Source organism: Loxodonta africana, chromosome 2 (assembly GCF_030014295.1).
Source record: "Loxodonta africana isolate mLoxAfr1 chromosome 2, mLoxAfr1.hap2, whole genome shotgun sequence".
NCBI classification, from domain to species: domain Eukaryota; kingdom Metazoa; phylum Chordata; class Mammalia; order Proboscidea; family Elephantidae; genus Loxodonta; species Loxodonta africana.
The window spans coordinates 122,001,916-122,026,602 of record NC_087343.1 but is presented as its reverse complement, the minus strand read 5'-3'; the positions used below and the strand labels follow the sequence as shown (position 1 = coordinate 122,026,602).

General features: G+C 37.2%; 1 protein-coding gene and 1 pseudogene across 9 annotated transcripts in view; one reads left to right on the top strand and one right to left on the bottom strand.

The window, feature by feature from the left end:
• The window catches only part of APC (APC regulator of WNT signaling pathway), a 159,397-nt gene that overhangs the window by 37,301 nt on the left and 97,409 nt on the right, over window positions 1-24,687 (bottom strand). For all 9 annotated transcript variants that reach the window (XM_064274955.1, XM_064274965.1, XM_064274974.1 and 6 more), the window contains 2 exons: window positions 21,627-21,710; window positions 15,038-15,142 (listed from right to left, as the gene is read on the bottom strand). In XM_064274955.1, coding sequence (XP_064131025.1) covers window positions 15,038-15,142; window positions 21,627-21,710 — 189 coding nt within the window. The remainder of the gene's footprint in view (window positions 1-15,037; window positions 15,143-21,626; window positions 21,711-24,687) is intronic.
• On the top strand, window positions 845-5,010 carry LOC104846183 (large ribosomal subunit protein uL30-like; annotated as a pseudogene).

Sequence of the window (24,687 nt, the reverse complement as noted above, 5' to 3'; positions counted from 1 at the left end):
CCCTAAGACTAGGTTATATGTCTCTAATATGTATTCCTGTAGTACTGTGTAGTTTCTGATAGTACTTATTACACTCCGTATAAAACTGTCTTACTTTCTCGATTGTAAGCTTCAGGAGGACAGAAGTGGCTCACCACCATATCCTGGGGTTGACAGCAGTTCTTGGCACAATGTAGACACTTAATAAACAGATGCTGAACATTGATAAATGAGTTTTACACTATTATCCCTTGGAAACCCTGGTGGTGTAGTGGTTAAGAGCTATGTCTGCTAAACAAAGGTCAGCAGTTCAAATCCACTAGCCACTCCTTGGAAACTCTATGGGGCAGTTCTATTCTGTCCTATAGGGTAAGTATGAGTCGGAATTGACTTGATGGCAACAGGTTTGGTTTGGTTTGGTTTTATTACCCCTTCAGGTGAAAGGGATGTGGGGAAGGTTAACGGTAGAGAGAAAAATGGGCTAGGGAGTGGATACGTGGGGATACGATGGCTGTCTGGAGTAAACCCTCAAAGCAAGTACATTTTTTTTTTTTTTTTTGCCACATATTAGACTCAATCACCTGTTTACTTTCTGTTTTTCCCTTATTCATCTTTGACATACATACCCGTTGCTGTCGATTCTGGCTCACAGCGACCCTATAGGACAGAGTAGAACTGCCCCATAGGGTTTCCAAGGAGTAGCTGGTGGATTTGAACTGCTGACCTTTTGGTTAGCAGCCCTGTGCTTAACCACCGCGCCACCAGGGCTCCATGCCATTCTAGACACTCAAATATTTGCTGAGGGGGACTAGAAGAACTATGTCTGACAGTTACACTGAGCAGAGTTGGCATACAGCCAATTTTAATTGCCCCTGCCAGATCAGAGCCCCTCTTCCATCCTCCGGCTTGTTCACTTCAAAAAGTTAACTCAAAAGGGTTCTACCACAAAGGTAGTAGTAGCCCTGACTCATTTTGAAACCTGGCATATAAGGGCAAAGAAACAAGCATTTCCCCTACTGTCTCTCTACAAACTGTACCACGAGTCATCAAATAGTAGATATGGGGAAGTTTCTTATTACAGAAGTATTCCAGCTAATTCTGCAACCCTAATGAATTAACGGAGCTGGCATTAAGTATCTGTGACTACTAATATCACAAAAAGAGAGACAAGCAGAACAGCACAATGCTACCTACGAAGTAGTCTTTAAGAAATAATTCTAACCCAAATCTGATCAAATCTGTAGATCCAACTACCAATTTAGAGAAAATACAGAGGACAGAGAAACATGAGGGGCCTTTTCTTCTGGCTGGAACCATGGAGGGTGTCAAAGAGAAGAAAAAGAAGGTTCCTGGTGTGCCAGAAACCCTTAAGAAAAAGTGAAAGAATTTCACAGAACTAAATATCAGGCACCTGTGAAAGAAGTTTGCCCAAAAGTTCTTCAAAAGGCAAAAACCAAACTCCTTGCTGTGGAGTTGATTTCAACTCATAGTGACCTTATATGACAGGACAGAACTGCCCCATAGGGTTCCCAAGGAGCGGCTGGTGGATTCAAACTGCCCACCTTTTGGTTAGCAGCTGATCTTTTAACTACTGCGCAACCAGGGCTCCTCAAAAGGCAAGGAAGGAGCTTATCCATGAGAAAGCTAAGTACTTTTAAGGAATATAGGCAGATGTACAGAACTGAGATTTGAATGGCTAGGATGGCAAGAAATGCTCACAATTTCTGTGTACCTGCAGAACCCACATTGGTATTTGTTATCAGCATCAGAGGTATCAACGGTGTGAGCCCCATGTTTCAAAAGGGGCTGCGGCCTCTTCGCCTTCACCAGATCTTCAATGTCACCTTTGTTAAGCTCAACAAGGCTTCGATAACCATGCTGAGGACTGTGGAACCATATATTGCATGGGGTACCCAAACCTGAAGTCAGTAAATGAACTGACCTACGAGCATGGTTATGGTAAAATCAATAAGGGAATTGCCCTGGCAGATATCTAACACTTTGACTGCATGATCTCTTGGTAAATATGGTATCATCTACATGGAGGGTCCGATTCATGAGATCTATACTGTTAGGAAATGCTTCAAAGAAGCAAACAACTTCCTGTGGCCCTTCAAATTATCTTCTCTGGGAGGTGGAATGAAGAAAAAGGTGGAGCCACTGGCAACAGGGAAGACCAGATCAACAGGCTTATTAGAAGGATGAACAAAGAAGTCTACTATGATTATTTTTGTAATCTGATCAGTTAATAAAACAGTAACTGCTTTCAAAATGGGAAAAAAAAAAACAAAAAACAAAAAAACTACACCATGGGAGTGTTATCAGCTAAATAACTATGGAAAACTGTGTGTGACAAAAAACTTTGGTTCTTCAACAAATAAACAGCAAGATAACAAAAGAGAAAAAGTGGGAACCTGTAGATTAAAAGAGACTTCAGAGACATATTAACCCATCTCAATGCAAGAATCGTATGTGAACCAAATACACTGTGAAAAATTATGACATTTATGAAACAACTGAAAATTTGAATACTGACTAGATACATGAAGCTATTAAGGAATGACTTAGTTTTTTGGGGGTGTGATAATGGCACTGTAGTTTTATCTTAAAAACAAGTTCTTATGTTTTGAAAATACATAGTAAAATATTTATGTATGAAATGATGCCTGAGATCTTCAAAAACAACACTTGAAGGGAAGGGGAGGGGCTTCATGTGGATCATTGAATTATTCTGTCTGCTTTTGTATATGTTTGAAATTTTCCGTAATAAAAAGCTTTAATAACTAGTAGCAGCAGAAGGGGTTTCCTCTCATTCCATCTCTTTTGTCCTCTTGGATGAACTTCACTTCACTTCAGCACTACTCGCTGGCTGTCACCAGGGATCTGGTCCTAAATTTCAAAAAGAAATGCTGAGAGCTATGAGTGTAATTCTTTCACAAATGTACTACACATATCATTATGCAGGAAGCAAGCAGGGATCTGGTCTGTATAACTTACTTTTCTTTTTCTATTTCACTTCCCAGGGAGATGACTTACAGATCGAGAAATCCTATTTCTAGCATTTTCCAACCAACAAATATTTATTGCTATCTGCTTAGACTATGGGGGGCATGAAAGTGAGCAAAACTAGAAGGAATCCTTGCCTTTTTGGAGCTTACATTCCAGAGTAGAGGGGTAGATATTAATTGAATAATTACACAAATAAATGTAAAATTACAAATGTGGTAGCTGTCAAAGGAGAGGAACATACTACCCTGACAGCCTAAAACTGTGGGATTTGATCTATTCAAACCTCTCTGAGAAAGTCATGCTTAAGCTGAGATACACCTCAACTGGTATTAACTGGTGAACTGGGAAGAGAAATATGATGATTAATGTTACGTGTCAACTTGACTAGGCTATGATTTTTAGTGGTTTGGCAGATACTATGTAATCACCTCCCATTTTGTGATCTGATGTGAGCAGCCAATCAGTTGGAAGAGGAGTTTCCTTGGGGTGTGACCTGCATCCATAATATAAACAGATGTTCAAGCAAAGTCTTTCTTTTGATCCTGTGTTCATCTTGTCATAATCTGACCTCCAGTTCTTGGAACGTGAGAAGCTTTCAGCCTGTTGCCTGACCTGCAGATTTTAGATTTGCCAGCTCCTGTAACCCTGTGAGCCAGCAGCCTGCCACCTAACCTGCAGATTTTGGGTTTCTCAGCCCCTCCAACCAAGTGAGTCAGGAAAAGCCTCCTGCCTGCTGCCTGACCCATGGATTTGGGACTTGCTGGCTTCCACAACTGTGTGAACCATTTCCTTGAAATAAATCTTTTTCTATATGTTTATATATATGCTTCACTGGTTTTGCTCCTCTATAGAACTCAGCCTAAGGCAAGAAAAGTACTACATGGAACACAACAAAATGCGCACAGGCTGCAGAAAAAGGAAGTCCAATGACTATGATGTACTGAAAAAAGTCCAGGAGACTTAAAGGGTGAGAGCAAAGTGTGCCATAAAGCTGACAAGTTAGGTAGGAGCTAGATTACACAGGCCATAACAAAGGGTTATTCTTATTCTAAGCATCAAGGGAAGTCAACAAACTGTTTTACTGAAAGAGTGATTTACTCTTTGCAAGGATTATTCTGGCTGACAGCAATGGGAGTAGTTGTGCACAGACCTGCTAGAAGTCTGCTGCAAAAACCAGGTGACAGAGGGGGTATACTGAATTTCCACGTGGCGATAGAGATAGATTTTCATTTTTAATTAGTGTCAATGTTTTTTTTTAATCCTGGAGCAAATAGTGAAACAAAACAAAGACAAAATAACAAACTCCACAAAGTTGTCATTTGTACAGATGCTATTAAAACAGTTTAAAGGAATCTTGGGAGTATTCAAATCACATTCCTGTAGATATATACCGTTCATTTAAATCACTAGGATCTGAGAGTAGCCGTAGTGTCCTATTAAACAATTATTGAAAGTAACCAAATAAATAGAATCAGCAGTATTAGTGCCATACAAATATTGAGCTGGCAGGCAATTCCATGACTGACATTGCCCCCCCAAAAATTTGGTTTTTAACTAATCTCTTCATCATGTTTACCAATGAATCCATAGCAGTATCAGAATCCATCAACTGAAGAATCAATTAAATCAGTAGCCCTGATTTACTACTTTCAGTAGATCTTCTCCTCTATAATCCACACACAGAAATCAATAACATGATGTTATCATGATAGGACCCTGGACTGAGACAATTTAAGCTATCAAGCAAGGGAAATTAAGACAGTGCTTTCTTCTATGTTCCCAAAATGGTTTTACAGTTGTTATAAACCAAAAACCAAACCCACCGTCATCAAGTAGATTCTGTCTCACAGTGACACTACAGGACAGAGTAGAACTGCCCCATAGAGTTTACAAGGTTATAAATCTTTATGGAAGCAGATTGCCACGTCTTTCTCCTGTGGAGCCTCCCCGTGGTGGGTTCAAACCACCGACTTATTGGTTAGCAGCTGAGTGCTTAACCACTGCACCACCAGGACGCCTACAGTTATTAATTATTAAAAAAAAATGCTCAGTACAAAAAAATTCCAAACAATACTGAAAAGTAAAAACCATGTAAACGTAAATGCTCAGTGATAGCTATTGGTAACATTTTGAAGGACATTCTTTAAGACATTTATCTAAGTACATACACATATATAGATACATATGAGAGATCATGAAATATAGGCAGTCTCTGGGTTATGAATGTCTGACTTCCATACAACCCGTTGTTACTATTATATTAAAAATTTGAGGCATATACAATGGTCTGTAGTAACAAGTGGGTACTACTTAGGGATGTGTATCAAAACATTATTATTATTACTACATTACTATGTTAAAGATGTTTTAGTGTATCTGTTTCTTTAATGTTTTTTATGCACAGAAAGGGACACTATATACTAAGACAAACATTTCACCAACTGACATTAGATAACGTATTGTACCTAACTATTCCAATTTACATACAAATTCTACTTAAAGACAGAACTCGTTCGTAACCGAGGGACTGCCTGTACTTGCTTTTTATTAAAAGTTATAATTATTTTTCTAAGTTAATAATATTTAATAAGCATTTACTGAACACTTATTCTATACCAGGTACAGATAGTCTCCGACTTACAATGGGATTCTGTTCAGATGACTGTGTTGTAAGTCGGCTCTGACATGTCAAATACTTCATTTTTTCAGTTTTCATTATTATTGCCTTTATTATCAGTACCTTTATAAATCCAATCTTTGTTTTGGGGGGTTAGAAACATTACATATAAACTTATGGATATATTTTAATACATACATACATAAAAAACACAAATCTTAAAAATTCACTCCAATGATGAAGAAGAGCTGGACAACATTGGCATATCGTCAGTGGCAATAATAACTCCATTTGTGGAAGGTTCTGGATCATCTGGATTATCCCTGGGAATGGCATTTTTAGTCAGAAAATAGTGAAAGTTGCCTGCATGGTACTTTTCGTTATTTCTTCATATATTTTGCAGTAACGTAACACTGCTTCCCAAATCGATCAACTATAGCAAAGTGATCAGCGTTTGGGTCCATGTTTTCAAGCAACTGAATCCCCTGATTTAATTTAGAAAAAACTCCTATTAATCCTTTCACTGTAAAATTTTTTGACAACTTCCCTCCTTTGTATTCCTCATTATTTTATTCTTCTTCAACATTTCTTTCCTCTTCAAAATCCATTAACTCCTGATCTGTCAGTTCCCCATCTTCGTGATCCATGAGCTGTTCCACAAGTGCAGTATCAAGTTCTAAATTCAGTGTCCTTGCCATATGGATACCATACGGATCTCTTCCATCATATTATCCCGATCAATGTTTGGAGCACGTTCACACACTTGGCAATTTTGTCCAGATCCCCTGTGTGCATTTTCCTGTAACTTCCTCCCAGGAAGATGTAATGTTCAGATACACTGAGAGTTCTAAGTGTGGTTTGCTGTAACTTGAACATGTCGTTAAGTCAGGGACTACATGTACTATACTAGCTGTTTGGGGTAGTTAGCTGTTTGGGGTACGATGTTGAGCAGGAGCAATATAGTTCAGCTAAAGGACTTCAAAAAGGACGGCAGACAATTACGTCAACGATAAATGTGCTAAGTGCTGTGGGAGCGTAAGTACAGAGTATTTGAAAGCACTTCCTCTATCCCAGAATAAGGAAAATGTCCTGAAGGAAGCAACATTTAAGCTTAAGTTTAAATGAGCTGAAGCGGAAGAGATTTCCAGGCAAAGGGAGCATCAGGAGGGAATGGCTAGAAATACTCAAGGAATTGAAGAGATTGAAGCTGAGGAAGTGTTGACAAACGGGGGCAAATAGTGAGTGATACTGCTGGAATGAAAGCAACACAAACAATCTGGCCATTCTACAGACACTGGGTTGCCACTAAAAGCTTTAAACAAGCAAGTGATATAATCAAGATTTGTGTTTTGGAAGACACTTTGGCTATAAAAGAGGGCCCTGGTGGCACAGTGGTTAAGTGCTCAGCTGCTAACCAGATTGTGGTTCAATCCCAGCCAGCCACTGTGTGGGAGAAAGATGTGGCAAGCTGCTCCTATAAAGATTACAGCCTTGGAAACTCCACAGGGCAGTTCTCTGTCCTATAGGGTCACTGCAAATCAGAATCAACTCATAGCGATGTTTTTTTTTTTTTTAATTATAATGTACATACACTAAAAAAGGCAAGGCTGGAGGCTAAAGCAACATTTAGAGCTCTGTATGAACAGAGATATAATTTAATCATTTTAACATTTGCATGGATGTACCACGTAGGTTCCCTGAGGCCAGGGACTATCTGTCCTCTTCAATTCTCTGTCTCCACAACCCAACACAGTATCTGGCACATAGTAAATTTATGACTTAAAAATAGTAATATTAATAACTACTTCGTTATTAATAACAACAGTAGCTATGATCTTTCACTAAACACCTACTATACGCCAGGGACTAGGCTAAGTGCATCTTGCATTTAATCTTCACGACTATGAAGTAGGTTTCACCACTCTCTTCATTTTACTAAGAGAAAACACTAAGGCTCAGAGAGTTTGTTACCTGTCCAACGTTACTCTCTCAGCTAGTTAGTGTAGGAGTGGGATTTAAACTCAGGTCTGTAGACTCCAGAGCCTGAACTCTTAACCATTTACTACATACAGCTGACTGATAATTTAAGCAATTACTTAACTGATTAATGTACATTCATGTTATTTCTAATTGTTTCTTATTGTAGTTCAGATGAAGATTTACAAAGCAAATTAGCTTCTCATTAAACAATATACAAACTGTTTTGTGACACTGGTTGCCAACCCCATGACATGTCAACACTCTCCCCTTCTCAGCCTTGAGTTCCCCGTTACCAGCTTTCCCGTCCCCTCTTGCCTTCTTGTCCTTGTCCCTCGGCTGGTGAGCCCATTCAGTCTCATTGTGTTTTACAGATCTTTGGCTGAAGGGTGAACCTCAGGAGTGACATCACTACTGAGCTAAAAGGGTGTCCAGGGGCCATATTCTCAGGGTTTCTCTAGTCTCAGTCAGGCCAGTAAGTCTGGTCTTTTTTTGTGAGTCACAGTTTTGTTCTACAATTCTCTCCAGCTCTGTCTGGGACCCTCTATTGTGATCCCTGTCAGAGCAGTCAGTGGTGGTAGTGGGACACCATCTAGCTGTACTGGACTCGGTCTCGTGAAGGTCGTGGCAGATGTGGTCCATTAGACCTTTGGACTAATCTTTCCCTTGTATCTTTAGTTTTCTTCATTCTTCCTTGCTCCCAAAGGGGCGAGACCAGTGGAGTATCTTAGATGGCTGCTCACACACTTTTAAGACCCCAGACACTACTCACCAAAATAGAACATAGAACATTTTCTTCATAAACTATGTTATGCCAATTGAGCTAGATGTTCCCCGAGACCATGGTCCCCACAGCCCTCAGTCCAGCAATTCAGTCCCTCAGGGAGTTTGGATCTGTCTCTGAAGCTACCGTGACCTTGCCTTGATCAAGTTGTACTGACGTCCCCAGTATTGTGTACTGTCTTACCCTCCACCAAAGTTACCACTTATCTATTGTCTAGTTAGTGTTTTTCCGTCCTCATTCCTCCTCTCCCTTGTAACCATCAAAGATTATTTCTTTCTGTGTGTAAACCTTTACATGAGTTTTTATAATAGTGGTCTCATACAGTATTTGTCCTTTTGTGATTGACTTATTTCAATCAACATAATGCCCTCCAGATTCATCCATGTTTTGAGATGTTTCGCAGATTCATTGTTGTTCTTTATTGTCGCGCAGTATTCCATTCTGTGTATGTACCATAGTTTGTTTCCATCTTTTTGCTACTGTGAATAATGCTGCAATGAACATAGGAGTGCGTATGTGTTATGGATTGAAATGTGTCCCCCCCAAAATGTGTGTTAATTGGCTAGGCCATAATTCCCAGTATTGTGTGATTATCCACAATTTTGTCATCTGATATGATTTTCCAATGTGTTATATATCCTACCTCTATGAGGTGAATGAGCAGGACTAGAGGTAGTTACGTTAATGACACAGGACTCAATCTACAAGATTAGGTTGTATCTTAAGTCAATCTTTTTTGAGATATAAAAGAGGAGCGAGAAGAGACAGGGGGATCTCATGCCACTAAGAAATAAGAGCCAGGAGAACAGCGTGTCCTTTGGGCCTGGGGTCTCTGTGCTGAGAAGCAACTCAACCAGGGAAGATTGATAACAAGGACCTTCCTCCAGAGCTGAGAGAGAAAGCCGTCCCCTGGAGCTGGCACCTGAATTCAGGCTTCTATCCTCTTGGACTGTGAGAGAATAAATTTCTCTTTGTTAAAGCTATCCACTTGTGGTATTTCTGTTATAGCAGCACTAGATAACTAAGATAATATTTCCCTGGAATATATTCCTAGGAGTGGAATTGCTGGAATGTATGGTATTTCTATTTCTAGCTTTTTAAAGAAGCATCAGTGTTTTTCAAAACAGTTGTACCATTTCACATTCCCACCAGCAGTGCATAAGAGTTCCAAGCTCCCTCCAGCCTTTCCAACATTTGTTATTTTCTGTTTTTTTGATTCATGTCAGTAATATTGGGGTGAGATGGCATCTCATTGTAGTTTTGATTTGCATGTCTCTAATGGCTAGTGATTGAGAACATTTCCTCATGTGTCTGTTAGCTGCCTGAATGTCTTCTTTGGTGAAGTGTCTGTTCATACCCTTTGCCCATTTTTTAATTGGATTATTTGTCTTTTTGTTGTAAAGGTGTTGGATTTTCCTACAGATTTTAGAAATTAGACCTTTGTCAGACTATTTCTAATTTTTTGCTATTATAAATATTATGATGAATCTTATAAATAATATTATGATGAATCTCTTTAAACATGTATGAGCACTCTTGACCGGTTACCTGATTAGTGTAATATCTTAGATGGGGCAATGATGAGTCACGGGGCAGGTACGTTATAAATTTAGATACATGCTGCAAAATTGCTCTCCAGAAAGGTTGTTCTAATCAGGGCTTTGAATTGGTTGGAACTGGTTCAGCCATGGCTGACGAAGCAAAATTGGAACAGACCTGAATTTTGAAAATTTAGGTGAAGCAGAAAAATAAGCAGAAAGGGAAAAATTATTGGTCAAAGCCCTGGAATGGGAGGCTTGGTAGAGGCACAGTGAGCCCTTTCTGGAGCCTGATGCAGGAGACTGGATCATTGCTAGGACTGTGGAAAGCGACACACATTCAAAACAGCATGGTCAGCCACCATCTTTGAGAGGGACACCACGGTTTCTGACTCTGCCAGTCAACAGATTTGGTTGTTATGCAATGTGCACACTGCCCTTGTTTTCTAAGGGGGAGATTAAGTTTCTAGCAGGGCTTTCACCTGTAATTCTTCCTATTCTGTTTATCATTCAGCTTCAGCCAATTAAAAAAATTTGACTTCGTTCAGGTTTTGCTTCATTGGCCATGGCTGAACTGGACAGAACCGATTTGAAGCCCCGGCTTTAATTCACATAACTAAAAGCAGTATATGGGAATGCCTGTTTCCTTACACTATTACCAATACTGAGTGTTACTGTATTTGCCAACCCAATCCCCCCAAAATGAAACAGCTGCTGTTGGGTTGACTCCAACTCATGGTGACCTCATCTATGTCACAGCAGGGTTTTCAAATGGCTGATTTTTTTAGAAGTAGATCGCCAGGTGTCTGTTTTCTACTGCTGCTATAATAAAAATACCACAAGTGGATGGCTTTAACAAACAAAAATTTATTCTCTCATAGTTTTGGAAGCTATAAGTCCAAATTCAGAGTACCAGCTCTAGGAAAAGGCTTTCTCTTTCTGTCAGCTCTAGAGGAATGTCTCTTCAGCTTTTGTGTGCTAGTTCCTTGGGGATCTCCATGTGTCTTGGCATCTATCTTACCCAATCTCTTTCCTTTCACATTTTACTGTAAGTGGCGAGGAGAAACCACGTGGCCCCTTTAAGATCTTGCTTAGAAGTCTCCTCAGCCAAATATTCAAGTCCATCACTTACAAATTCTACCTTCCACCAAACATTTGAACATAAATTGGAAAAATTCTTTGCCACTGCCTTAAAAGCACGGCCTTTCTTCCACTGTCCAATCATATGTTCATAATTTTCTTTTAAAGCCTGACCAGAAGCACATTTAACATCCACATTTCTAGCAACATTCTGTTGCTGGTGCCATATATATTCCCTAAGACAACAGAGACTTTATTTATACCTCTCCTCATTTCCTTTGGAGCCCTCACCAGAAATGCCTTTGACGCCCGTAATTCTACCAACAGTCTCTTCAAGGCAATATAGGCTTTTACTATTAGGTACCTTAAAACTCTTCCAGCCTCTACCCACTACTCAATTCCAAAATCGCTTCCACTTTTTAGGTACCTGTTAGAGCAGCACCCCACTCTTCCAGTACTAAATTCTGTCTTAATTTTCTAGTGCTGCTGTAACAGAAATACGATAAACAGGTGGTTTAACAAACAGAAATTTATTATCTCGTAGTTTAGGAGGCCAGAAGTCCAAATTCAGGGCACTGGCTCTAGGAGAAGGCTTTCTCTCTTTTGGCTCTTGGAGAAGGTCCTTATTCCTTGGATCCTTGGTGATCTTCATGCAGCGTGGCGTCTAACCTCTTCCATCTCTGCTCTGCTTGCTTGTTTAATCTCTTTTCTATATCTCAAAAGAGACTAACTCAAGATACACCCTACACTAATCTTGCCTCATTAACATAAAAAGACAACCCATTCCCAAAGGAGATTATAACCACAGGCATAGAGGTTTGGATTTGAAAACATATTTTGGGGGGGGACACAATTCAACCCAGAATACTAGGCCTTTCTTCCAACGTGCCTCTGGGAGAACTTGAACTGTCAACCTTTTGGTTAACAGCTGAGCACGTTCACTGTCTGTCTGTACCATCCAGGGACTCTGCCAACCCAACAGTCTCCCAAAATCTCATTTTTGTTGTAAGTTATATTTATATGTCATTATTAGTAAAGATGAGCATCTTTCTGTGTATCTGTAAGTGATTTTTATTTCTTCTTTTATTTTCTCTCCTTTGCCCATTTCAGTGGTCTTCTAAATAGTTAATTTATAAACACTCTATGTATTTCGAAGGACCCCTGGTGGCACAACAGTTAAGTGCTCAGCTGCTAACCAAAGGGTTGGAGATTTGAACCCACCCAGGGGCTCCATGGGAGAAAGACCTGAGGATCTGCTCCCAAGAAGATTACAGCCTAGAAAACCCTATGGGGCAGTTTTACTCTGTCACATGGAGTCACACTATGAGTCAAAATTGACTCAATTCGGCACTTAACAACAACATGTATTTTTAATTTTACCTTTCTTTTTGCTTGTCATAAATGTTTGCAAATGTGACTTTGGTTTGTTCACCTTGTAACTTTGCTTTGCCTTTCCAGCATACTGAAGTTCCACAGTTTTATTTAAAACCTATTATACTTTTCTTTTTAGAGTTTCTGACTGTGGTGTCACCTCATTATAAAAATCCAACCCATATTTTCTTCTAGTCTTTTATGAAAACGAAAAGCCTGCTTATTGATCAGATAAAGCTTTCAAACTCATTGAAACATGTTGCTGTCGAGTTGATTCTGACTAATAGCGACCCTACAGAACAGAGTAGAACTGCCCCCATAGGGTTTCCAAGGCTGTAAATCTTTATGGAAGCAGACTGCCACATGTTTCTCCCGTGGAGCAGCTGGGGGTTTGAACCGCCAACCTTTTGATTAGCAACCTGGCACTTAACCACTACACCACCAGGGCTCCTTAAGGTTTTCAAGTACATAATAATTGGAATATGACTCAAAGCACTAAGAGTAGGTCTTAAGCAAATAATTTTTTTTCTGTCAAGAAGACTGAACTTTTTATCCTTCTACATCTGTTTGTGAATTCATTAACTTCCCAAATAGTTCCATAAATAAAAGACAGAAATAACTCAAATGTGTTATTTAAATACAATTCCTTTTATCCTAATTTACCACCTATAATTTCCCCCCAGAATAGTGCTTACTAGTAATAAAAAACAAAGTATATCTCTTTATTTCAATTCAGTAAAATAAATTTAAATACTCGAGTATGAATTATTTTCAGCTTTCAATTTTAATGAACTAAGAGAAACAAACCCATTATTATAAATAATATCATAAAGCAACTAAAGGGATTTTTTATATCAGCAGTAGGAAAATTATCTTAAAACTAATTTGTTGTCATTGTTAGGTGCTGTCGAGTCAGTTCTGATGCACAGTAACCCTATATACAACAGAACAAAACACTGCCTGGTCCTGCACCATTCTCACAATCGTTGCTATGTTTGAGACCATTGTTACAGCCACTGTGTCAATCCATCTTTTGAAAAAGAGAAAAAAAGGTCTTCCTCTTTTTTTGCTGACCCTCTACTTTACACCAAGCATGATGTCCTTCTCCAGGGAATGGTTCCTCCTGATAATATGTCGAAAAGTACGTAAAATGAAGTCTTGCCATTCTTGCTTCTAAGGAGCATTCTGGCTGTACTTTTTCCAAAACAGATTTGTTTGTTCTTCTGGCAGTCCTTTGTACATTCAATATTCTTCACCAACACCATAATTTGAAGACATCAATTCTTCGGTTTTCCTTATTCATTGACCAGCTTCCACATGCGTATGAGACAAATGAAAGTACCGTAGCTTGGGTCAGTTGCACCTCAGTCCTCAAAGTGACTTCTTTGCTTTCTAGCACTTTAAACAGATCTTGTGCAGCAGGTTTGCCCAACGCAGTATGTCATTTGAAATCAATCCTGACTGCTGCTTCCATGGGCACTGACTGTGGATCCAAGTAATACGAAATCCTGTTCAACTTCAGTATTTTCTGTTTATCAGGATGTTGCTTATTGGTCCAGCTGTTAGGATTTTTGTTTTCTTTATGTTGAGCTGCAGTCCATACTGAAGGTTACAGTCTTTGATCTTCATCAGTAAAAGCTTCAAGTCTTCTTCGCTTTCAGCAAGTAAATATGTGTCATCTACATATCGCAGGTTTTTAATGAGTCTTCCTTCAATCCTGATGCTGTGTTCTTCTTCATACAGTCCACCACAGTACGACAAACTGATAGACGAGTGGTGGAAAACTAATTTAGTAACATTTTATTTTTAAAAAATCATTTATCTGTAACATAAAAATATTCATTGAAGAAAAGTTGGAGAATACAGAAAACCCCAAAGGAAAATTTTGTCCTATTAGGATATATTGCAATAAAACTCTAACAGAAAATGGATGGCAGCATAACAATAGCGCTATATTAAAAAAAAATCAAGTTGACTTTCTATAATATTGCTAAAAATGATGTGATAACAGTTAAACGTGACTAGACTACGTCCCCCCCCTTTTTTTGAGAATATACACAGCAGAACATATACCAAATCAACAATTTCTACATGTACAGTTCAGTGATACTGATTACATTGAGTTGTGCAACTATTTTCATCCTTTTCTGTATTGTTCCTCCCCCATTTCCATTTATTTTTTACAAGCATTAGGATTTTCTTCTTCAATAAGATTTAGATTTCTAGATTTACGTAATCCTGAAGTAAAAGAGAAGACAGGAACTATAATAAAGTCCTTATGATTGATTACCAGTTTTAAAAAATAAAAATGATTTTGCATAAGATGCTTTAGGAAAAAAGCAAATCTGTTTAATGCAAGCAATAATAACTAGGTCAAATCACATATATAACCTAAATGTAGCTTAATGTGTTTTCCAATAATATCCTACTCATTCCACTCATTTTTGACTAAAACAGAAATGCAGAATTTAGAGATATAAAAAAATATATTTAGAAATCTGAAAGCATCATTGTTACATTTAAGAAGAAAACTGACAGCATTCTGGTATTGAATGCTTCTGGTGATATCCATTCAGGACTGAAAAAACAGTAAGATTTATAGATCCTTCTGAGAACCATTCCACTCCATACTCCTTTTTGAATATTTAAATAGTTAAGTAAAAAATAAAATGATTTATTTACCTGACCGCTACCAGAAGTTGCCATGCTGATTTCTGCCACTCCTTGACCTTCATTCTGCCGCTCCGCTTCATGAGAGCCTGCTTCATGCTTGCTCTGAGATGATCTCTGTTAATACGGAGTTAACATCATTACGTACCAAATGGTGTACGCTCTATTAAACCACAGTTTAGTTTTTTGCTTTTTTGTTTGAATTCACCAGATGCATCAATTGTACAGATTTACGAAGGCATGCAATTGCACTTTACACTTCATAACCTTCAGCATGGTTAGCTGTCGACCATCTCAATACAGGAGGAAAGTGAATGTGTCCCTTGAGCATTATAGCTGTGCAAGACAAAGGGTTTTCTGAGATTCACAGAAACGCCAGCCTCCACCAGCTGTGCTCGCATTGCTATCAGGAACATAACCCAACTAGGACAAATAACTGTCTTTTCCGCAAGGTCACATGATTTTGGCATTTAATAGAGCTGCAAACAGAAGAGTTAAACTATTACCTAAGCTTATAAATACATTCTGGGTAGGCATATTTATACACATAATATATACACATCTCCTACAAATAAAAGTCATGTGAAACCAAAAGATAAGATCTTAGATTCTGGTCACAATCGAACCAAAAACATTTTCTAATACAATCGCCATCTGCAATATGAAATGGAAATGACAGGTTATATCCAGTAAAAAGTCATTTCAATACTTTTGTAAAAATGCCACTGCAGACTCAACAAATTAAAATAATTTTCTATTACCGCTTACAGAAACAATTACAAATATGCCTGCTCTAGAAAACTATATTCTAAAATAAAAATTATTCTTTAAAAATCTGACATAATAGTGGATAATTGCATTACAAATGACTTTCACTGGAATTTTTTTAAAGGACAAGCTTTCCTGGACCATTTAAAATATAATAAAAAAAATTAATTTACAGGTAATATTTGCATCAGTAAACTAGTAGTAGTTGTAGGTAGGCAAAAGTAAGGCAGCCTCACACGAATTTAGAAATAGAAAAAAAATAGTGCCATCTGAAAATCACACTATAAAATTCAACAAAATCAAGAAAAGTAGAGATAGACAAAGCCAGCCCAGAGACAAATCAAAAACTACTAAGACCACAAAGATTTGACACTAATCAAAGGTATCAATATATTTAAAGGAAAAACAATTACTGAGCATCTGCTGTGTTAGTTACTAGTACTAGGTGCTGAGGGATACAGTGGTAGTAAAACTAGACATTGTCATATGCACTCTTGGGGCCTAGAGTCTAGTCAGGAACACTATTAGATAATCAGAGAAAGAGCAATAAAATTAAAACTTAAGCAAGTGTTACAAAGAAAGGATACAAGGTGTTATGAGAATATATAACACAGACATGTGAAATTGTCTGGGAGGTTGGGGAAGAGCTCTCTTAGGAAGTACTGTTTGAACTGAATCCTGAAGAATAAACAGGAGTTAAAAGAGGAGAGAGGTAGGGGGTTCATGGAAGAGAGACTACATGCAAAGGACAGAGGTGGGAAGAACCCTGGTATGGCTGTAGCACCAAGAATAAGGAGGACAGTAAAATGAAAAGAAGATGGTAAAAAAAAAAATATATATATATGATTGATTTTGTTGAATTTTAGTGTAATTCTCAGATGGTACTCTTGCCTTTTCTATTTCTAAATTACCGTGAAGCCTCTCCACTACTGCCCGCACATACCGAGAAAAAACAAAACAAAACCTGTTGCCGCTGAGTCAATTCTGACTCGTAGCAACCCTACAGGACAAAGGAGAACTGCCACAGAGAGATTCCAAGGAGCGCCTGGTGGATTCAAACTGCCAGCCTTTAGGTTGGCACCCATGGCACTTAACCACTACGCCACCAGAATTTCTAGTATATTAGCCAAAAAACCAAACTCCTATAGGACAGAGTAGAACTGCCCCATAGGGTTTCCAAGGAGCGCCTGGTAGATTTGACCTGCTGACCTTTTGGTTAGCAGCCGAATGCTTAACCACTGTGCCACCAGGGCTCCACTATATGTAAATTCATTTTTTTAAAGTTAAATTTTAAATCGCCTAAGTAGGGAAGACTAGGTAGGAGGCTAAGGAATTAATACAAGTTTGAGATGACAATACTTAGTAGTAGGGAAGCAGTGATGGAGATAAAAGACACAGAGGTAAATCTGACAGGGGTTGGTGACAGATTGGATACCTGGGGTGGGGGTGGGTGGGGGATGAATGAAGAAGACCAGAATCAAGAATTACTCCTATGTTCTTTAGCTCACACAACTGAATATTAAGGGTGTCATTTCATAGAGACAGGTAATATTGAAGGAGGATGAGGCTTTTTTTTTTTAAGGGTGAGTGGTAAGGAGGACTTTGGAGATCATTAATTTTGTTTTAGATATATTGGATTTAACATGCCTTTGAGACATCTGGAAACCCTGGTGGCGCAGCGGCTAACCAAAGGGTCAGCAGTTCAAATCCGCCAGGCACTCCTTGGAAACTCTATGGGGCAGTTCTACTCTGTCCTGTAGGGTTGCTATGCGTTGGAATTGACTCGACGGCATTGGTTTTTTTTTTTTTGCTTTTGAGACATCTATGTGGGGATGTAGAGTAAAATAAACAAAAAAAGCCCCATTGTCCATTTTTCCACATGCTCTTGGAAAAATGGCACCAATGGACTTGCTCAACACTGGGTTGTCACAAACCTTCAATTTGTTTAAGAAAAAAAAAAAAAAGCAATTACCTGCAAACCACAATAAAGTAAAGCATAATAAAACAAGGTATGCCTGTAAATAATGTCCAGATAAGGATGAATCTATAAAGATTGGAGGGATAGGAAGAAACCAAGGAACTATTATGTTACAGATGCCAAAAAAAAAGACTATTTCAAGCAAGAGGAGTGGTCAATAATGTGGAAAATGTTAAGATAAAGATTGAAAATGCCCACTTAAATAATAGTATGGAATGCACTGATGATCCATTTAGTGAAACTATGAGAACAGATGCTAGGTTGGAGTGCATTAGGGGTGAATGGTAGACCATCACTAATCATTAAGTCAAAAAACCCATTGTCATTGACTTGATTTCGACTCATAGTGACCCTCCAGCACAGAGTAGAACTGCCCCATGGGGTTTCCAAGGAGTGGCTGGTGGATTCGACCTGCTGACCTTTTGGTTAGCAGCCGTAGCTCTTAACCACTGTGCTACCAGGGCTTCTCATTAGTCATTAGGGAAATGCAAATCAAAACCACAATTAGATGCTGCTTCACACTCTCTAGGAAGATTATTATAAAAAAGACAGAAAGATAATACATTTTGGTGATGATGCAGAGACATTAGAACTCTTTTCCATTGCTGGTGGGAATATAAAATGGTGCAAGAGCTGTGAAAAACCGTTTGGTGGTTCTTCAAAAATTAAAACATAAAATAACCACAATTCCATTCCCGGGTATATATTTCCAAAAACTGAAAGCAGGGACTAAACCACACTTCTGTGTGAACATTAACTGCAGCACTATCCACAACAGCCAGAAGGTGGAAACAGCCCAAGTATCCACCAACAGATGAACAGATAAACAAAATGTGGTAATACCTACCACGGACTATTGTTCAGCCATAAAGAGCAATGAAGTTTTGATACATGCAAGTATGTTTTTTATACGTGTGAAGTTTTACAAAATGGGATCAAAGCATGCACAGTATTTTGTATATCATAAACATTTAATATCAATAAATACTTCATGTTTTTAAGAGTTATATTTAGAAAGTAGGACTATGCTGCTGTTGTTCCCATTCTTTCTATTCTCTCAATTTTCATTCTAAATTTATTGTTACATTTTTCACTATTTATATTATTATAAGTATTCTAATCATAGCTGACAAGTGATAATACTATGATTATTTTCCCTTTACAATTTTTTGTTGTCCATTAGGCTATCTTGTTTTATTTTTTTGCTTACTTATGACTATCTAATCTCTAGTTCTCCCTCACTGTGTAAATTTTCCTTCCTTTTAATAGATTCAAATACATTCTACTAATTCTACTAATTTCATTGCCCTCAACTCTTTTCTCCTGGAATCTTCTCCATCTGTCCTATATCATTTATCGCAGGCTCTTCTGTCCTTTCATTCTGAGAATTCTTTCTCTTGTATTGTCTCTCCTGTTTCCTGAATCCCAAATCTTCATTTTTTTTGCTTTACATTTTCATTTGGTTTGAGTATATCCTCTAAAGCCTCCAGAAGAGTTCATGAGAAATACATTATTTTTGAAGACAGAAGAACACATACTCTTGCCTGTCTGAAAATGTTCTTATTCTACCTAAAATTTTATACATAGTTTGCTAGAGGTAAATTTTTAGATTGGAAATAATTTTCTTGCAGAAGTTTTAAGAAATTGCTCCCCTTACTTCTCAGCTTCTAGTGTTGCTGCTTATAAATAAATATAAACCCATTTGTACTCCTGTTCCTTTGTGTGAAATTTGTTCCCCTCCCCCGCTTCTAGTTCTAGGACCTTCTCTTTCTTCCTAATGATCTGAAATTTCATCATGATTTATTTTGGTGTGGAACCGTTTTCATGTGTGGTGCTGGGTATCGGAGAGACTGTTTTATTTGAAAAATTATGCTCCTTGGTTATGGGAAATTTTCGTTTATTTCTATGATGATTTCCTCCCTGGTTTCTCCATTCTCTTTCTAGAATTCCTTTTATTTGGATGTCGAACCCTCCTAGAATAATTTTCTGACTTTATCTTTTCTTTTCTTTTCTATTTATCAACTCATTTTCTTTTTGTTCTACTTTCTAGGAGACTTTTCTCCTGTTTCTGCCAAATTTTTAATCTCTGCTATCAAGTTCGAGTCAGAATTGACTAGACAGCAAAGGTTTATCAAGTTTTTAATTCCTCAGAACCCTTTTTAATTCTCTGAATGTTCCTTTTGTATACCATCCTTTTTTTAGCTTTATGGAAGCATTATATTTTCTTACCTGAGAATATTAACGCTAATTTTATTTTTTTTTATGTTTTCTTCTTCCTACATAGTTATCTATTTCCACTAAATCTTTCTTTTCAGAAACCCTCCTCATATGTCTGGTGAACCTTAGCTTATCACCTATACTTAAGAGTGGGCTAACCATGAAAAGCTAAGTGAAGCTCTATTTCTGAAGGAAAAGTAGAATATAGGGTAACTACAGTTACCCTGTAGGGTGATCTGCTAGGCTGTTTTTTTGGGGGACCCTCCAATGTGAATAACTGTGGGTCCCTTTTCTTGGGCTAGTCATATTTCTTAGAAAAGGTGCCTCTGGAATCTTGCCTAGAGACTGTAAGCCTGAATGCCAGTGGGAGTTTTAGTATTCAGCAAACAAATTTTTATTAAATTCATTTTTTAGTATGTATGCCCACTTTTAATTATACTAGGCTTACCCCTATTCAAAGACCCCCCCCCCTTTTTTTTTAATTCTTTCAAAAAAAAAAACCTCTCATCTTTTGTAGGGATTAGAAAGGAGTAGTCACCCGGCTCCGCAGAGTTGTGGAAAGGCTCTGGAGGATCCATCTGCTTCTAAATAGGTATTCAATCAATGCTCCGGCCTTTAATCCTTTTTTATCCTCACTTCTAGAGGTACCTAACGTAGCCAACTCCAGGACCTTTTAGGGCTCCATAGTGTAAAATGGGCTGCTTCATGACTTTAGGGTTAGCTCTCTACGATATACCTGAACAGTTACCATTTGTTTACTGGCTCTTCAGCACGCCAAATTTTCTTGTTGTCACCTTTCCCAGTTTCTTTGTGCCTTTTTGATTTTATCCCTTTACTGTTCTTTTAATGAGGTTTGTGGAATAAGGCAAATGTGAATGATCAATTCTTATTATGGATTATATACAAAGAAAAAGCTTACTTACTGGTTGGTAATAGACAAATTAAGTTAGTTATCTAATTATATGTAAATAAAACATTAACAGCCGAAGAAAGATATCTATATTTATGGGTCCACAAATTTTAACTGCCTAAAAGCAGCGCTTCAAACTGGTTCACTAATTGCTGTTGTAAACAGGAGCTGTTGCCCATAGAATTCTGACCCGAGTAGAAACAGCTGTGCCCTGCTCAAAGATGGAGGCTGACCATGCCGCTTTGAATGTGTGTCGTTCTCCACAGTCCTGCCAATAACGTCGCTCTCCAAAAGTCCCGCCAAAGTCTCTCCTTCTGAAAAATTTCAGGAGCCTGATGCAGGAGATTGGATTATTGGCAGGACTGTGGAGATCAACACACATTCAAAGCAGTGCAGTCTGCCGCCATCTTTGAGTGGGACACAGCTGTTTGGTTTCCTATACAAAATTCGATGGGCAACAGATTTGGTTGCTATGCAATGCATACATAGCCCTTATTTATGACAGCAATTACTGGAACACTGTGAACCAGTTTGAAGTTCTGCCTAAAAGTCATAGAGAAAATAAATGTGGTCAAGGTTTTTGCAATTTATTTTATTCATTAAAAAAAAAAAAATTATAAACTGTCTCAATTCTTTAGAACAGATATATTTCAGTGATGCCACATTAATTATATTTATTTTCTTTTCTTAGAAAATGTATATACTTATAAACAAGACAATTTGCTAACCTCTGCTTCTGTTGCTTGGGACTGCAAAAGCTGTCGTATACGAAGTATGTCCTTCTCTATTTGTTGAATCCTGGTTACTCTTCGCTAAAATAAAATAAATGAACAAATTAAAACATCAGTGTAAGTAATCATACTATGGCTGCTATTTAATAGCTCACAGTTATGTTAAAGCATTCTAAGTAAGCAGGTAGATTCCTATGTATATTCATACGCTGGTGACAAATCAGGGTCAGTTCGGTTTTTAAAAATTAAGACTATCTTACTTTATGCCATAGATCTCTAGGCCTGTTTAGGAAAACTGTACAAATACAAGTCATATATCAAATTGTATGATACATTTAGTGCTAAAATTGGTATTTAAAAATTTATTCTCAAAAAATACTTCCACAAAGAGAAGAATTACACCTGAAATTAAATTTTTATATTAAAACAAAATGTAGCTTAACGATTTATGTAAAACATGCTATACCTGTAGAAGGAAAGAGCATCTGGCTTGTTTCAACAAGCATCAGAGTTTAAACAGTAGGAATAATCCTCCCCAAAGTTACTCCTATTATAAGTCACTAGTATTTTTCAGATCTGGCCTTTCTAAATGCCTACTGCAGCTAAACATTTTTTAAAAAATTTCTAACACTAGGATCACAATGATTGTAAAGCTTTTGCTTTCCCACTACCCTGAAACCACAAATAATTTAGAGATTAAATAATGTGAAACTGAAATGATGCAGAAAAAAGGTTAAAAAAAAAAGCTAGATTTCCTTTAATTTATATAAATACCAGTAGAAATGGGAAAAAACAAATCACTTAAGTATAAAGACCTTGTAAATTAAAATTATTCTTAAATATTAGCTTTAAGACAGGTCAAATACATAGGTTTCAAAACATGAGTACTGCCAATGTTGCACAATTTTTTGCAATAATTCCATAGTTGGCATCCTATATTGCAGGATCAAAAACTATACTACAAAAGTAATTGTTTCATTTGGAAACAAAAAGTGTTAGAAGCTAGAGATTTCTGAACATGTACTATCCCCCAAGAGATTAATCATATATAGTTATAAAACATACACGAAAAACTTACCCTCTGATCACATCTAATGTTGCTTAAATACAATGCCCTTGTGTTTCTCTTATCAACACGGTAAAAATGCTTATTGCTGCTATTATTCAGTGTTGTGATAAACAAACTATAGAAAATCTCAAGCAAAAGAGTTGTGTTCACCAAAGAAAATCTTCCTTCCTCCCTTTCCAACACTACAACTAAGCTGATTCTTCATCATGATTCTTAAAAGTTCTGAAGTTAAGGTAAATAATATTCTCTATTTAAAAAATCTTAGCATGTCCAATTCACTCCGTGAAAACAGGCTGAAGGAGAACTGCCTGTACTTTTGGCAGATTTCTAAAGATACTGTAAACATGAGCGATCACTTTTATAACCAAATGGTATTTCCTCGCCTTAGAGAAACGAGCAAACTACACATAATTACTGATTTCCTAATATTTTATTGCTTTCCCCGTTATATATAATTAGCTCCCTGTCCCCAAAAAAGCCCTAAATCAAAAATTTTAATATTTGAAGGATAATAATAGGAAATTATATCTAATATTCCTCTCTACAATACTACATCTCTGTATTATATGTCACTAAATCCTGAAGTCAAGTCTAGTGTCTTAAAGTACAATGAAGATGGATAATTTCTGACATGACAACCATTGCGCTTCTGTTTCCCCATATGAAGATGAAAAAAGCCAGTAGTGCTTCTTTCCTTCTTCTATATGACAATCTCGAATATTTACAAAACTACGTTAACAACAAATATAATACTGTTTAGGAGTGAGGAGTTGGTGTGACTTTTGAAAAAGTGGTTTTAAAAGACTGTAATAATAATACAGCTCAATACAGATTCAGAATCACTTTCAACACACCGGAAACAGAAGGTAAGTTCCTTAACTTGATAAAGGGTGTCTATTAAAAAAAACCTTGAATAAACAACATATTAATGATAAAATTTTCGAAGCATTTCCTTTAAAGTCAAGAAAAGACAAAGAAGACCACTATCACTACTTCCATTCAAAGATGTAGTAAGAGTTCTTACCCAATCTAACAAAAGAAAAAAAAAGAAGGTTATAAGGACTAGCAAAAAATAAACAAAACTGTCATTATTTGCAAAAAAACATGACAGTTAATATAAAAGATTCAAGAGAATTTATAAACTACTGGGACAAGCAAACAAAAAAGTTTGGGAAGATTTTTGAATATTTACTAAACGTAATTAAAGATAATCCCATTTACAATAGTCACAAAAACTGTAATATATCCAGGAATAAATCTAAAAAACTGGAAAAGACTTTTATAGAGAATGTTACAGAATTTTATTGGAGGGTATGAAATAAGACCTAAATGAATGAAGAGATATAAAATGAATAACAATACCTAATAGTTACTGTTTACTATATGCCAGGTCTTAACATTTGATAACTCATTTATCTTTGCATTTTATAGGTTATCATTATCTATATTTTATCAATGAGAAAACTGAAGAGAGTGAGTTTGCCCAAGATCACAGCACTGGTTAGTGGCAGGTCTGAATCCAAATCCAGAAGTCTGGCTCCAGAGCCCAACCTTTCAACCAAGAAGGCTCAATATTGTAAAGGTAAGCTCAATATTATAAAGGTAAAAATTATTCTCAAATTAATTTATAAATCCAATGTAATTCAAATCAAAAAGCCTCTGAGGATTTTCTTGGAGTTAGACAAGCTAATAGTAAATTTCAAAGGGAATAATAATAATGAGTCCAGAATATAACCACATTTTTAAAAAGAAAAATAAGGATAAAGACTCACCCATTCAGGTACCAAAATATATAAAACTACAGCATATAAAACAAGCGCTGTATCCGTGTAAGTGCAGACTAAATGGATTAGAGCCCAGAAATATTCAACAAATGACAACGGGAAATTTAGTTACCAATGTATATGTGTATCTGTATGTATATTACGTTTATGTGTATGTGTGTATATACACATACATAATTATATATACATGCATACATACAATTAT